Raw genomic sequence first — 15,732 nt, forward strand, 5'->3', positions numbered from 1 at the left:
ACCATGGTAGTTGCCATTATTGCAAAGTTGCAGCAGTTGCAAGTCCTTCATGGAACGGGCCCCAGGTCTACATGTATTGCCCTCGACAAGCAGGGGTGCTTGGTAACTGATATTTAACATGAAATTGGGGGTCTTGTCTTGAGAACTGACATCTGAAAGGAGGGGGTTTAATAAAAACTGGGGAGAACCAGATTTTTCAATGCAAAAAAGGGTGAAAACCGTTCCACTCACTTTGGTTGCACATGACTTATACCGGTATTCCTATGCAATTGTATGAAAAATATTGGACTTTGTACTGTACTACGTCTACAGCAACGTCTACTGTTTTGTAGTTGTTAACAATGAGGCCTTTTTTGCTTAAAGGACAAGTCCACCCCAACAAAAAGTTAATTTGAATAAAAAGAGAAAAATCCAACAAGCATACTGTAACACTGAAAATTTCATCAAAATCTTATGTAAAATAAGAAAGTTATGGCATTTTAAAGTTTTGCTCAAATTCACAAAATGGTTATATGTATATGCACATCCTGGTCAGTATGCAAATTTAGGAGACTGATGACATCATCCACTCACTATTTCTTTTGTATTTTATTGTGAGAAATATGAAATATTCTAATTTTCCCCTCATTGTCATGTGAAACAACAATTAATTCCTCCATGAACAGGTGGAATTAGCATTGTTTATTTACTATATGGTTCAGTCAACTTGGTCCTTATTGTCAAATCTGTAAAAAAATAAAATGTTGTATAATTCAAACAATAAAGAACAAAATAAATAGTGAGTGAGGGACATCATTGACTCATTTGCATGTAACTGAGTTGTGCATATCACTGTTTTGTGAAAAATAAGTGAAACTTTACAATATCATAACTTTCTTATTTTACATCCAATTTTGATGAAATTTTCAGCGTTACGCTAGTTAGATTTTTCTCTATTTTATATACAAATCAACATTTTTCTGGGGTGGACTTGACCTTTAATAATCTTTGTACTGTTAGTAACCATGGTTTAACATGATGTTTTCTGTTCCTAAAATACATGTACACTGTATGGACATTTTTCCTTCTCTGTTATGCAGAGGATACATGTGGGGAGTTTGGTTAGGGTGGGGTGGGGTGGGGCGGGGGGTCATAAAGTTTTTCATATAATGCAAAACTGGTGACCCTGTGGGCGCTTTTAGTAGCGTACCTGAAAGTGCTTGTCAGGAGGGGCAAAGAAAAGTTGACAAGCAAGTGGGGGTGGGCTGACCATTTAAAAAAACCACAATAAATTCTATGTTTTTGTATGTGCGTTTATTGAAAAGAGGGGGGGGGGGAGGGGCAAAGCCCTATTGTGGACACTCTCGTATTCCTCAAAAGTTGGCATTGATGTTTGTTGATAATAAACAAACTGAACTTATAAGTTTTATGATTGTCGAAGGTTAATATTGAACTACATGTTTACATCAGTATTTGCTGAAACTGGGGCTTCGTGTTACTGTTCAAGTACAGGTCAACTTCATCTTACATAAAGCTCTATGAAACCTCACCTAGTCTGTAGTTACATGTAGCCCAAATGATCGCCAAAAATTGTCCATGAATATTTTGACATGGAGAAGTCTTGTGCACTTTAGATTTAAAGGCGAAGTTCACCCTGACAAAAAAGTTTATTGTAAAAATAGAAGAAAAAATATATTGGCGAAGATTTGAGGAAAATCCATCAAATAATAATAAAGATATTAGAACTTTAATTATTTGATTTGTGACATCATACATATGTGTGAGAACAGCTTTCCTACATGTACATATTGTATGGTAAAAAAATCATTTGAAATTTATGGTTTTTATTGTATATCAACGCACAAATCATTTCACATGCGCTCCTAAAAAGAAATAAAAAACAGTAGTCACCACGAACCATTAAAAATGAAATTAATACATTTTATATCACACAACGTACATGTATGGGCAGCTGTTCGTTTATGTTGTCACAAATTAAAAAAACTTGAAAATCTAATAACTTTCTTGATATTTAATAGACTTTCCTCAATCCCTCATTTTTTTAATTATCTTTCTGCTATTTTTACAAGAAACTTTTCAATAGGGTGAACTTCCTCTTTATTGAAGAGAAGGTGCCATAGTATGATATTGACCCCATTCTCATTACACTTTCTAAAACTAGTTTACTGGAAACCGTTCAGGAAATCAGTTTGGAAGATCGCTTTGCTATAGTATTCCCATTTTTCAAAATCACTTCAAGTAAAGTGATCTTGTTGCTATGGGAACGCTCTCAGTGGGGTGACACTTTTCGCGTGAAATTTGAAACCGCAGCGTAGGCATTCTACACACACTGTGTTGTGTAGCGCGCTCAAAATGGGCGGAGATTGCTTGCTGAAGAATGGTTGTCCTCACTTGTGCTAAAACCAGTGTATTGAGGCAAAGAGATCTTGAAAACTACATCGCCAGGTGGTTGTATGAACCGGTTTGGAAGAGCGCTTCTACCGTTCTCATTATATGTTAAACTAGTTTCCACTATTAAAACTACATGTAGTTTCCAGTAAACTAGTTTTAAGAAGGTAGTGAGAACGGTGTCTTAGTCTTTCCATTTACATGTACTAGTCAACTTGATTCTCTGAAACTTCAAAGCAAATATGAACCAGCAGCCTTTTACAGAGACTCCAACCCAAAGTGCCTTCTGATCTGGAGATTCTCCCGCCTAGATCCCCTTGCAAACTGGAGACTCTAACTTGATGTACGCTTCGCGCACACCAAGAGTGCAAAGCACGAAGTCAGGCCTTGTGGCCGGGGTACTAACATATGCTGTAGGATTCTAGATGCTCTCTCGTGCTATCCTAGGCTATGATGGCACTTAGTAAATAACAATCAATGAATCAAATCATACATTTTGGCTGAATAAAACTGCTTTTTATCACTGTTCATGCACTTGCCATATGAAATTGATAAGCATTTACAAACCTATACATTTTTGTGATACCAGTAAAGACATATACTACCTCACGTTATTGACATGTCCACATATAATATCCATGCCTCAGCCCCATGCGGGGCGCACCAAGCGGGGGCGCCAGGCTGTACGCACCACCAAAGATTAGCGCATGGAGGCACCGTACGGTAGCTATAGCGTAACGATCCCACGCATACAACTCTGTGCGTTACGCGATTGTGCGCAGCGTTGACGCTCTCTATCGACTTGAATACCGGCTTTGATATGAAAAGTTAATTCCAGATCTTAAAAGGGTGTTTGGGCGGGAGAAAGATAATTTTAAGCAGGAGGAAATACATCTTAAGCGGGAGACAAAGGGCCTGGGTGGGAGATATTAAATCTCAAGCGGGAGAACGGGAGATTTTGGTAAAGTGGACTTTCGACAGGAGATCTCCCGCCGAAAGCAGGAGAGTTGGAGTCTCTGCTTTTACTTGTTACAATCCTCAATTCCTCAACTTCTCAAATCTGGCCAATTTCCTTACCCATAATGCAACATTCTGAGCAGTTTAGTCTTGTAATGTAGACCCAGTTTAATGATAACACTCTAATTCACTACTCATTACATTCATAATGTTCGATACTGCAATTAAATACCAAGTAGCAAAACAACTACTTTCCCTTCAAAATATTCTAGTTTCTCTACAGGTGTATACAAAAAATAAATTTGAGGCCAATTTATTCTGTGTATAGAACAGTTATCTACGACTGTAGGCCTACATTTAGAGCTCTAAAGCACAGTCAATGAGAAACCATACACAGTTCACTTCCCCTTTATTTTAAATGACCTTTTTTCCCCTCCTAAGAAAAATATTCTCATTTTGAATGGAGGAATTTTGTCGCAGTACCCCTTGGAGTTTAAACACCCCCTACGTGGGCTTGTATCTCTCTGCATGCTTGTCATTATTGAATAATGAGCATTCTATGATCATGTTTACAATGAAAGGAATCAAATCCAGGGCCGTCAAGTTGACTCTGCTTTATACAATCTCAGGATATTACTGCAGTCACAGAGGGAACGGCACGGCAGCTATCGCGTTATTGGCCTAATTAAATTGAAACCGCACAACAACAAAATGCAGCATTGCTATGTACATTGCTATGACTCCCTTTCACATTCACTGCCAAGATGGGTTTCATATCTGGGTCACGTCTTACAAAGAATTGTGATCAATCACAACTATCCTGTCCTACATGTAGGAGCTGTTTCGTTGAATGTCCTGGCAGTGATCTTGACTGGCATGTGTAACTCTTAAAGGTCAAGTTCACCCTGAAGAAAACTTTGTTGTAAAAATAGCAGAAAAAATAGTAAAAAATATTGGTGAAGGTTTGAGGAAAATCCGTTAAAGAGTAAGAAAGTTATTAGAGTTCAAAGTTTTGGATTTGTGACGTCATAAACGAGCAGCTGCCCCATGTGTTATGTAATATAAAATGCATGAATTTCAAATTTTGTATGGTTCCTGATGACTTTATTTATAATTTTGTTTTCTATTCATGATCGGGAGTGAAATGATTTGTCTATTGATATACAAAAGGTACAGTGAAAACCATTTTCAATTTTCTGAGAAAATGAAATTTCATTGATTTTTTACCATTCGCTGTGTAGGAATGCTGCTCGCATATGACGTCACAAATCAAATAATTGAAATTCTAATAACTTTTTAATTATTTGATGAATTTTTCTCAAACCTTCGGCAATATTTTTAATTATTTTTTCTGCTATTTTTACAATAAACTTTTTGTCAGGGTGAACTTCCCCTTTAACAAATAAGATGAAAGAATTTCAGAAGCTTTTAACACTTTCAAGTGAAAATTACTTACATTACATGTACATTACATGTATCCCAATTATTATTTTTCCCAGTTCTTTATATGAATCGGCCCCCTTTCATCCCTCTCACTGATCCAATTTTCTCTCCCTCCCTCCTCTCCCCTCCCCTCCCCTCTTCCACCCATCTTATCCACTGTTCCCTCCCTCAACCCCTCTTCCACCCCCTCATCCTCTCTCCCATGGCTCCCTCACCATCTCTCAACTCTCATTCCCTCTCCCCCTCTCTCAACCCATTCACCTCATCCACTCTCCTCTTCTCTTCATCATATGCCCCCCCTCCTGTCCCCGACCCCCTTTTCACTTCCCTTCCATTCCCCTCCCTCATATCCCCCACACTTTTCATTTCCTTAAATGACCTCCGCTGTTGTTGTGGCGACGGCTTGGTCATGAATAGAAGCGCTTCGGCGTATTCATGTCTCTGCATACAGTATCCGACTCGTCGTCATCTTCAAGAAAATCAATACTTCTTCCCTTTTTTCCCATTTTCATTTTGTTACAAACAAGGACTGTGTTTGTGCCCGATGAGGTTGGCTCAAGAGCATGCAGACAGATGTCAATATTTTTCATCCTCAAAAAATACACAATACATTCTTAATACGTTTTTTTTTTCAGTACAGCTGCACATGGATTATGTTTACATGAATGTAAATTTCTTATCAATCATGTGATCTACATGTACATAAACTGAGTGGGAAGCCAGAAATGTATTTTGTATTACTTTGTTGATGTAGAATATTGTGTTTAGACTTTGTAGGTGATGGTGTTGGATGTTGAACGTATCTTGTACATGTAGTGTTGGCTTGAGATTCTGAATCAGGCAACCTAAACTCAACCTTTGACACCAAACCTCCAGCACCAATCCCTCATACATGTATGTGATCCTTAAAGAAAACAAATCATTACTATTAACATAGGATAGGATTAAAACACACACACAAAAAAAAACCAACAATCCCTCCATCCCCCGCTCTAACTGAAACCCAGCTATCACAATCACATAAACATTGCTATTAGGGATGCTCCGGGCTGAAAATATTTATATCTATAAATAGAGTAAAATTCACACAGAGCAAAATGCTGAAAATTTAATCAAAATCGGATTACAAGTAACGAAGAACACTGAATTTTAAAGATTTGCATTACTTCTGTGAAACAGTTTTACAATGTAGGCATGTCTTCATGACTATTCATTAGGTAGACTGATGATGTCACATCCCCACTTTCCTTTTTCTTTACATGAAATCATAAATTTGTATCATTTTGTCATCAATGTGTAAAAATGATGTGTCTCCATTTCCATTATTATGAAATAAGTTGCAGAAATAAATAACTAATGCACTTAATCAGTTGTCAATCCAATTGTTTTAGTTATTGGTAGCACAATTTTGAATAAACCTATTAAATTTCATATACCAGTAGTAAAATACAAAAGAACAAGTGGGGATATGACATCATCAGCCCACCTAAAGAATATTCCTGAAGACATGCCTAGAAGAACTGTTTCACCGGAATAATGCAAATCTTTGAAATTTGTTATTTGTTATCCAATTTTGATGAAATTTTCAGCATTTTTCCCTTTGAATTTTACTCAATTTATTGAGATATAAATATCTTCAACCCGGAGCATCCCTATCAAGATTCAGAATGTGTAGACTTTTAATCCAGTTTTAACATAAGAATTTGAATTCAAAGCTATTGAAGATGCATGTTTTCAGTACTTTTGAAAGATCCAAATGGTCCATAAGTCTGTCAAAGGCTATTAAAAATTTCAAGGATGTAACCTTTTAATAATGTGATATGATTTCAAAACATTTTGAAGCAATCTTTCATTTTTTCTCATAACCAAGTGTTTTTTTTTCTGTTATCATGATGCCTGGGAACCAAATACAGTGACTTTACAGTATTGTGATACTGAAAATCATGAACCCACATTTATTGGGATGAAAACCTGAAAGGAAATCCTGTTTCAATTTTGAATACTTTATTGATAATTGATATATGAATGAATGAATTGTTTATGATAACATTGAAACATCGAATGCACTGAATGGTTTTATGAAATACATTGCTCATATAAACATAAAAGTAAATGGTACTTGTAGTTTTGTAACCAAACACATGACAAGAGATTTTGGGGTTGTGATTATGCAATTACATGTAATATTTTTCTAGGAGTTTTATGCATGATCATGCATGATCCTGCACTCTAAAAAATGTTTGAGTAAAAATTCACTGAAATATTGGTTAAAGGACAAGTCCACCTCAACAAAAAGTTGATTTGAATAAAAAGAGAAAAATCCAACAAGCATAACACTGAAAATTTCATCAAAATCGGATGTAAAATAAGAAAGTTATGACATTTTAAAGTTTCGCTTAATTTCACAAAACAGTTACACTGTATATATGCACATCCTGGTCGGTATGCAAATGAGGAGACTGATGACGTCATCCACTCTCTATTTCGTTTCTATTTTATTATATGAAATATGAAATATTCTAATTTTCTCATTGTCAAGTGAAACAACGATTAATTCCTCCCTGAACATGTGGAATTTAGCATTGTTTAATACTATATGGTTTGGTCAACTTGGTCCTTAAGTGTCAAATCTGTAAAAAAATGAAATATTGTATAATTCAAATAATAAAAAACAAAAGAAATAGTGAGTGATGGACATCATCGACTGACTCATTCGCATGACACTGAGTTGTGCATATCACTGTTTTGTGAAAAATAAGCGAAACTTTAAAATGCCATACACTGTAACTTTTTTTATTTTACATCCGATTTTGATGAAATTTTCTTTTTCTATTCAAATCAACATTTTTCTGGGATGGACTTGACCTTTAATAAGGGATTATGTCTGTTTGTTGGGTATAGTAGAGCGGATTAGCTCCAAAAATCACAACAATTGTGCAAATTTTGACTAAAGCATGAAACTTTCACAAGTATTAGTATATGCCGTAAGATTTATTTTAAAGGTGGGAGGTAAATTTCAAAATGCCATTTTCGGCCGTTGCCATGGCAACGGATTAATTTCTCAAAAATGACATACATTCCCATGTAAATGGTAAATAAACATGACATAGATGACCAAAATGATAATTTTCAAGTTCCCAATTGAATATATATAAAATTTAGAAACATTCAAAATTAACAAGATAGTTCCAATTGGTCCGTTGCCATGGCAACGGCTTGTTTTTTCCCAGAAAAATAAAAAAACTGATTAAAAAAACGTTGTAGAATAGGATTTATCTTTAATTTCCCCTAATTTTACAGTGTAAAACAACGATATTTTGGTTGCTCAATGTATAAACTACATCTCAAGCCATTGCCATGGCAACCAAATAACATCTAATTTACAAAAATAACATGGTAAACTAGACAATGGACAGGTGGAAAATACAACTGGAAATGACTTAATCTGTATGCTTAAGTTTTGACCCCCTCATTTGAACAAAAAATACAGAATGTGTTCTGCAGGAGTTCTTTATAAAGATAAAACATTATGTTGCCTTGGTAATGCTTGAATTAAATTAAAAAAAACGAATGTTGCAAAGATCCCGTTGCCATGGCAACAGTTTATTTCCCTCTAGAAAGGTAAAAATTTTGATAAAAATATAGAATACATGTATGATCATCATTCCATTTTCAATATTTTTAAGGAACTAATCAAAATATGATTGTGACTACATTTATAAATATAACATCTTAAGCCATTGCCATGGCAACCACATAACATCTAATTTAAAAAACAACAGCAGGGATGACAAGGTTATGGATAGGTGAAAAGTACAATGAAAATTAACTTATGTATATGCATAAGGTTTGACCTACTCAATCAATTTAGGGGAAATAATACAGTGAGTGTTCTGCATGAACTAATTGGAATGATACAGATTGATGTTGCCTTGGTAATACTTGAATTCAACGATAAATATCAATGTTGCAAATTGCCTGTTGCCATAGCAACGGATCATTTAGTACCAGTTTTTATTAAAAAAGGACTATAGAATCTGGTTTTTCTTGCATTTCCCCCAATCTTAGTGTGTTAAACATAGATATGTTTGATGCAAATTGTTTAAATAAAATCTAATGCTATTGCCATGGCAACCAAATAATATATAATTCACAAAAAAATAATAATTTGGATGACAAGATCATGGACAGGTGGAAAATACAAATATAACTCAATATGCGAAAGGTTTGGCTAGTCATTTAATTTTAAACAAAAAATTCACTAAGTATTCTGCATGAGTTCATTAGAATAATAAATTGATGTTGCCTTGGTAATTCTTGAATTAAATGATAAATATTAATAATTCAAATGTTCTGTTTCCATGGCAACAGCTCATTTCCCCCAGAAAAGTATCAGCAGCTTTGATAAATAAAAACATGATAAAATCTGATTTTTCTTTCATTTCCCTTAAGTTAAGGGTGTTAGAAAATATATGTTTGCGGTTAATATGTAGATAACATCTTCAGCCATTGCCTTGGCAACCAATCAAGATGTAATTTATAAATACAAAAAAAAAATTACTGTTGAAATGATAATGGTCAGGTGGGATGTAAAATAAATGTTTACTTTTAAAAGCTCCATAATGTTTGACCAGTCATTAAAGGAAAGTTTGAGAAAAATCAGACAAATAATAAGAAAGTTATGAGCATTTGAATATTGCAATCTCTAATGCTATGGAGATCCTCCCATTGGCAACGCTACAAGGATGTGTGATGTCACACATGAACAACTTTCCCTTTGATGGACCCTGAAAATGTGTCTTTTTGCTTTTTCGTATGGTGATACAAACTCTTTATCCATGATGTATTCTTTAAAAATCTGTATTACATGCCCTCCTATAGAAAGAATACATGTTCTACTGATAGATGTAATAAAAGAGGCAATTTAAGTGAAATATATACTAAAGTAATGGGGAGAGTTGTTCAAGAGTGACATCACGCATCTTTGTCGCATTGCCAATAAGAGGATCTCCATAGCATTAGTGATCGCAATATTCAAAAGCTCATAACTTTCTCATTATTTGTCCGATTTTTCTCAAACTTTCATTGATCTGTTTCTTAGATTTTTCTGTTTTCACACAAGCTATCTTGTTCCAAAGGTTTCATTCTCCTTTAAGTTTTGAACAAAAATTACAGTAAGTGTTCTGCATGAGTACAATAGCATGATAAAAACTGATGCTGCCTTGGTAATGGTTGAATTTAATATCATTTTTTTGCAAATGTGTAACGGATCGTTTTTCCCCCAGAAAATACCATCTTTGATAAAAAAAATACCTAGTAGAATCTTATTTTTCATTCATTTCCACTAAGGTTAGGGTGTCAAACATACACGTACATGTTTGTTGTTAAATGTATAAATAACATTTTAAGGCGTTGAAATGGCAATAACATAACATTTCATTTACAAAAAAAACATAGCTGACAAGATAATGGACCGAAGGAAAATACAATAAAATTAACTGAATATGCGTAAGGTTTGACCTACTCTTTTAATTTTGAACAAAAGTTACATTAAGTGTTATGCATGATTTCATTAGGATGACAAAAATTACTTTTGTTTTGGTAATGCTTGAACATAATGATGAATATCAATGTTACAAATGGCTCCAGAAAAGTACAAATTTTGATAAAAATATGTTTATTTATTTCCTTGCGCGGGTCGTGCGTCGGGCTATATGTGACCGGGCCTTAAGGCCCGGGGAGCGTTTCATCAACAATTTTGTCTGACAAGTTGTCAGATCTGACATCTTCCCTTCATTCTGATTGGCTGAGGGGTACTGTTACTATGGTAATTGTCGGATAAAACAGTACTTGTCGGATAAAACGTCCGACAAGTCCTTTCATGAAACGCTCCCCCGGTCACATATAGCCCGACGCACGACCCGCGCATTGAAAATTGGAAAATAGGGCCAGTGCGTCGTTGTGCGCTCAACTCCTGTCAGAATTTGTGAAAGGCTAGCGAACTTGCATCGAATACATAACATATTGATAACGCGCTGCGCGTATACTTGGCGCATATTGACCGTACACAGAGCGCATATACAAAACCTCCTAACGAATGCATCTCGAATTGCGAGCGTGTTGAACGAATGGCTAACGCATGCACTGCAGCAACAACAATTTTAGACTCTATTTTCAAAGCCATCTTGGATTTTTTAAATATACTGGACAACTGACTGTCCGTGTAACTTGTCATAGTGTATTACTTGACCATTGAAACCATGGTCTAGACACCAAATCATATATCCCAGACGGATATGAAATAAGCTATGTCCATTTATATATCAACAGCCATTTCAAACTCCATTTTTGGAAGCTGTCTCAGGGTCTTGGACACATCAGACCACTGGCTGTCCTTGTAACTAGTCACAATATACTACTTCACCCTTAAAACCATTGCATATAAACCACATTAAGCCACTGGAATTAGATGTAATTTGGTTGTCATGGCAATGGCATAAGTTATTTGTATATCAACAGCAAACATAATGCTTTGCACTCTAAAATTAGGGGAAATTTATGACAAAATGCAGATTCTAAACTGTTTTTGATCAAATTTGGTACTTTATTCGGGAAAAAAGGAGTCATTGCCATGGCAACGGGCTATATGTAACAGTGATATTTATCATTTAATTCAAGCATTACCAAGGCAACCTCAAATTTTATCATTCTAATGAACTAATGCGAACCACTGTAATCTTTGTTCAAAATTAATTGACTGGGTCAAACCTTGAGTTAATGGATTGCATTTTCCACCTGTCCATTATCATGTCAACCATGTTATTTTTTTCAAATTAGATGTTATTTGGTTGCCATGACAATGGCTTAAGCTATAATTTGAATGTTAACAGGAAACATATCCATTCTTGATCACTCTCGCAAAAAGTGTTCACTGGCTTTCTAGGAAATTCGTGATCACTCTCGCAAAAAGTGTTCACTAGCTTACAAGTTCACGAGCTTTCGAGTGCCGCTGCAACTCTTTATCAAGTGACGAAAATTATCTGATGACGTACTCTATATATACTAATCTCCAGGACCGTACGCACGAACGCGAGAACAATAGGTGGGTATTGATCCGTTGCGTCGGTATGCGGCGCGGCCGGTAATCCGTATATGCAAATAAGCCGGGGGTATATGCAAATACGCCGTGGGTCGGCGATATGCAAATTAGACAAAAATGGCGGGCTCGCTAGTTTCCCGTGGGCGGGGGCTGATTAGCTGAGCGGTCCCTCGTTCGGGGCCGGGAACGATCGGGTCGGCGTGCACTGCCAGGCAAGGGGGTATTGTGCTGTCTGATGGTTCGCATCCAGAAGTCGGGGATGTCGATCCCGTTGTCTCTGTTGAAGTTGTTAGGACAAAGACGTATACTAATAGCCTCCTTAATCCTGCGTGTATACCAATGTCTCTCTTTGGCAATGCAATGTACACCCTCCCAATCTGGGTGGTGTTGTTTCTCCCAAGCATGTTCTGCCACCGCGGATGTGTCGGTTCGCTGTAACCGAACATCGCGCTTGTGTTCAGAAATGCGTTCAACTATCGGTCGGGCTGTTTCTCCGATGTAAGACCCGTCACATCCCTGGCAAGGAATGTTGTATACTACGCCATCACGTCTGTGATCAGGGATAGGGTCTTTGGGGTGTACAAGCTGTTTGTGTAAGGTGGTGTCCGAGCGGAAAACCGTTCGGATACCGTGACCTTCTAATCGGCGTTTAAGTTGTTGTGAGAGGCCATCTATGTATGGCAAGACTGTGCAAGTCTTGAAAACCTTCTGATCCCTTGGTGGTAGTTTTTTCTTGAAAGTGTTCTTGATAAAACGGCGTGGGTAGCCGTTGCTGTACAAGGCGCCACGTATGTGTGCTCTTTCTTTCGGGAGTTCAGGTGGGTGAGTTATGATACGTGCTGCTCTGTCGAACAGGCATTTAACAAGACCTTTCTTGACCGATTTGTCGTGATGAGAATCAAATGGTATGTATTGGTCTGTATGAGTGGGCTTGCGGTAGACAGAGGTGGAGAGTTTCCCGCCCTCGTGTCTTTGGACTAGCGTGTCAAGGAATGCTAATTTCCCTCCTTGCTCAGTCTCCAGAGTGAACTGGATGGACGGTTGCTGGCTATTCATGTATGAGAGTAGGCTGTCTGTTTCGGATCTATTTACGATTATGAAAGTGTCATCGACGTATCTCTTCCACACCCGAGGGTGGCATGTGGAAGGACACTTGGGCAAAGCGTTCTGTTCAAAACCTTCCATATATAGGTTAGCCACAACCGCTGAGACTGGGCTACCCATTGCTGCTCCTTCTGTTTGCTCATAGAAAGAGCCTCTGTACAGAAAATATGTGGATCTGAGGACGAACTCCAGGAGTTCGGCTATTTGTTCGGGCATAAGTGTGGTACGTTCTGATAATGTGGGATCGGATTGCATGCGTTGCAGGGCCGTACTGCATGCGCCCTCTATCGGTACGTTAGTGAAGAGGGAGACTACATCAAAAGAGATCATGGATTCCTGTTCGTTAACTGTCTGCTCCGATGTGAATTCAGCGAATTCACTGGAGTTGGAAACCGTGTGTTCTGAGCAGTTAGTGAGAGGGGACAGGATGTCCGCCAGGTACTTTGATAGGTTATAGGCAAATGAACCTATGCATGATACTATTGGTCTGAGAGGTATCCCGGGTTTGTGTATTTTGGGCAACCCGTATATTCTAGGTGGCTGTTTCTGTGTGGGCTTTATCTTTTTGTATGTAGCCTCATCTAGAACTTTGTCTTTCTTTAGTGCCAGTAACGTACTGGTCAGTTTGCGACACATTCGATCTGTGGGGTCTTTCTTTAGCATTTTATACGGACCAGAGCTCAGAAGCTCGGTCATTTTGTCTTCGTAGGCGGTACTATCTAGAATGATTGTGGCACTACCCTTATCCGCAGGGAGGATTGTGATGCTATCATCATTCTTGAGTGTCTTAAGAGCATCACGCATCTCTCTTGTGGTATTCGGTTTCGGAGGACGTGCTCTCTGTAGAATGGAATCTACATCTTTTCGTGCGGCATCGGCCGAAACTGGATCAATAAACTTGACCGCGGTTTCAACCTTAGCTACAATCTCGGTAATGGGCAATTTTGGGGGCGACACGGCAAAGGCGAGGCCTTTCTTAAGCAATTGCTCCTCGGTGGAGGTGATCTGTCTCGAGGATAGGTTAACAACCCATTTATCCTCATTCGCTAAAGAAAGACCCCACAGATCGAATGTGTCGCAAACTGACCAGTACGTTACTGGCACTAAAGAAAGACAAAGTTCTAGATGAGGCTACATACAAAAAGATAAAGCCCACACAGAAACAGCCACCTAGAATATACGGGTTGCCCAAAATACACAAACCCGGGATACCTCTCAGACCAATAGTATCATGCATAGGTTCATTTGCCTATAACCTATCAAAGTACCTGGCGGACATCCTGTCCCCTCTCACTAACTGCTCAGAACACACGGTTTCCAACTCCAGTGAATTCGCTGAATTCACATCGGAGCAGACAGTTAACGAACAGGAATCCATGATCTCTTTTGATGTAGTCTCCCTCTTCACTAACGTACCGATAGAGGGCGCATGCAGTACGGCCCTGCAACGCATGCAATCCGATCCCACATTATCAGAACGTACCACACTTATGCCCGAACAAATAGCCGAACTCCTGGAGTTCGTCCTCAGATCCACATATTTTCTGTACAGAGGCTCTTTCTATGAGCAAACAGAAGGAGCAGCAATGGGTAGCCCAGTCTCAGCGGTTGTGGCTAACCTATATATGGAAGGTTTTGAACAGAACGCTTTGCCCAAGTGTCCTTCCACATGCCACCCTCGGGTGTGGAAGAGATACGTCGATGACACTTTCATAATCGTAAATAGATCCAAACAGACAGCCTACTCTCATACATGAATAGCCAGCAACCGTCCATCCAGTTCACTCTGGAGACTGAGCAAGGAGGGAAATTAGCATTCCTTGACACGCTAGTCCAAAGACACGAGGGCGGGAAACTCTCCACCTCTGTCTACCGCAAGCCCACTCATACAGACCAATACATACCATTTGATTCTCATCACGACAAATCGGTCAAGAAAGGTCTTGTTAAATGCCTGTTCGACAGAGCAGCACGTATCATAACTCACCCACCTGAACTCCCGAAAGAAAGAGCACACATACGTGGCGCCTTGTACAGCAACGGCTACCCACGCCGTTTTATCAAGAACACTTTCAAGAAAAAACTACCACCAAGGGATCAGAAGGTTTTCAAGACTTGCACAGTCTTGCCATACATAGATGGCCTCTCACAACAACTTAAACGCCGATTAGAAGGTCACGGTATCCGAACGGTTTTCCGCTCGGACACCACCTTACACAAACAGCTTGTACACCCCAAAGACCCTATCCCTGATCACAGACGTGATGGCGTAGTATACAACATTCCTTGCCAGGGATGTGACGGGTCTTACATCGGAGAAACAGCCCGACCGATAGTTGAACGCATTTCTGAACACAAGCGCGATGTTCGGTTACAGCGAACCGACACATCCGCGGTGGCAGAACATGCTTGGGAGAAACAACACCACCCAGATTGGGAGGGTGTACATTGCATTGCCAAAGAGAGACATTGGTATACACGCAGGATTAAGGAGGCTATTAGTATACGTCTTTGTCCTAACAACTTCAACAGAGACAGCGGGATCGACATCCCCGACTTCTGGATGCGAACCATCAGACAGCACAATACCCCCTTGCCTGGCAGTGCACGCCGACCCGATCGTTCCCGGCCCCGAACGAGGGACCGCTCAGCTAATCAGCCCCCGCCCACGGGAAACTAGCGAGCCCGCCATTTTTGTCTAATTTGCATATCGCCGACCCACGGCGTATTTGCATATACCC

At 38.6% G+C, this 15,732-nt stretch overlaps 1 protein-coding gene across 1 annotated transcript; it reads right to left on the reverse strand.

Moving 5' to 3' along the window:
• Positions 1–11,621: 11,621 nt before the first annotated feature.
• On the reverse strand, positions 11,622–14,461 carry LOC135153826 (uncharacterized). The gene is made up of 3 exons (XM_064097981.1): positions 14,408–14,461; positions 12,254–14,122; positions 11,622–11,657 (listed from the first exon to the last, which is right to left on the reverse strand). Exons 1-3 carry the CDS (start codon positions 14,459–14,461, stop codon positions 11,622–11,624), a joined length of 1,959 nt encoding a protein of 652 aa, XP_063954051.1.
• Positions 14,462–15,732: the final 1,271 nt, after the last annotated feature.

Source organism: Lytechinus pictus, chromosome 4 (assembly GCF_037042905.1).
Source record: "Lytechinus pictus isolate F3 Inbred chromosome 4, Lp3.0, whole genome shotgun sequence".
Classification (NCBI taxonomy): Eukaryota; Metazoa; Echinodermata; class Echinoidea; order Temnopleuroida; family Toxopneustidae; genus Lytechinus; species Lytechinus pictus.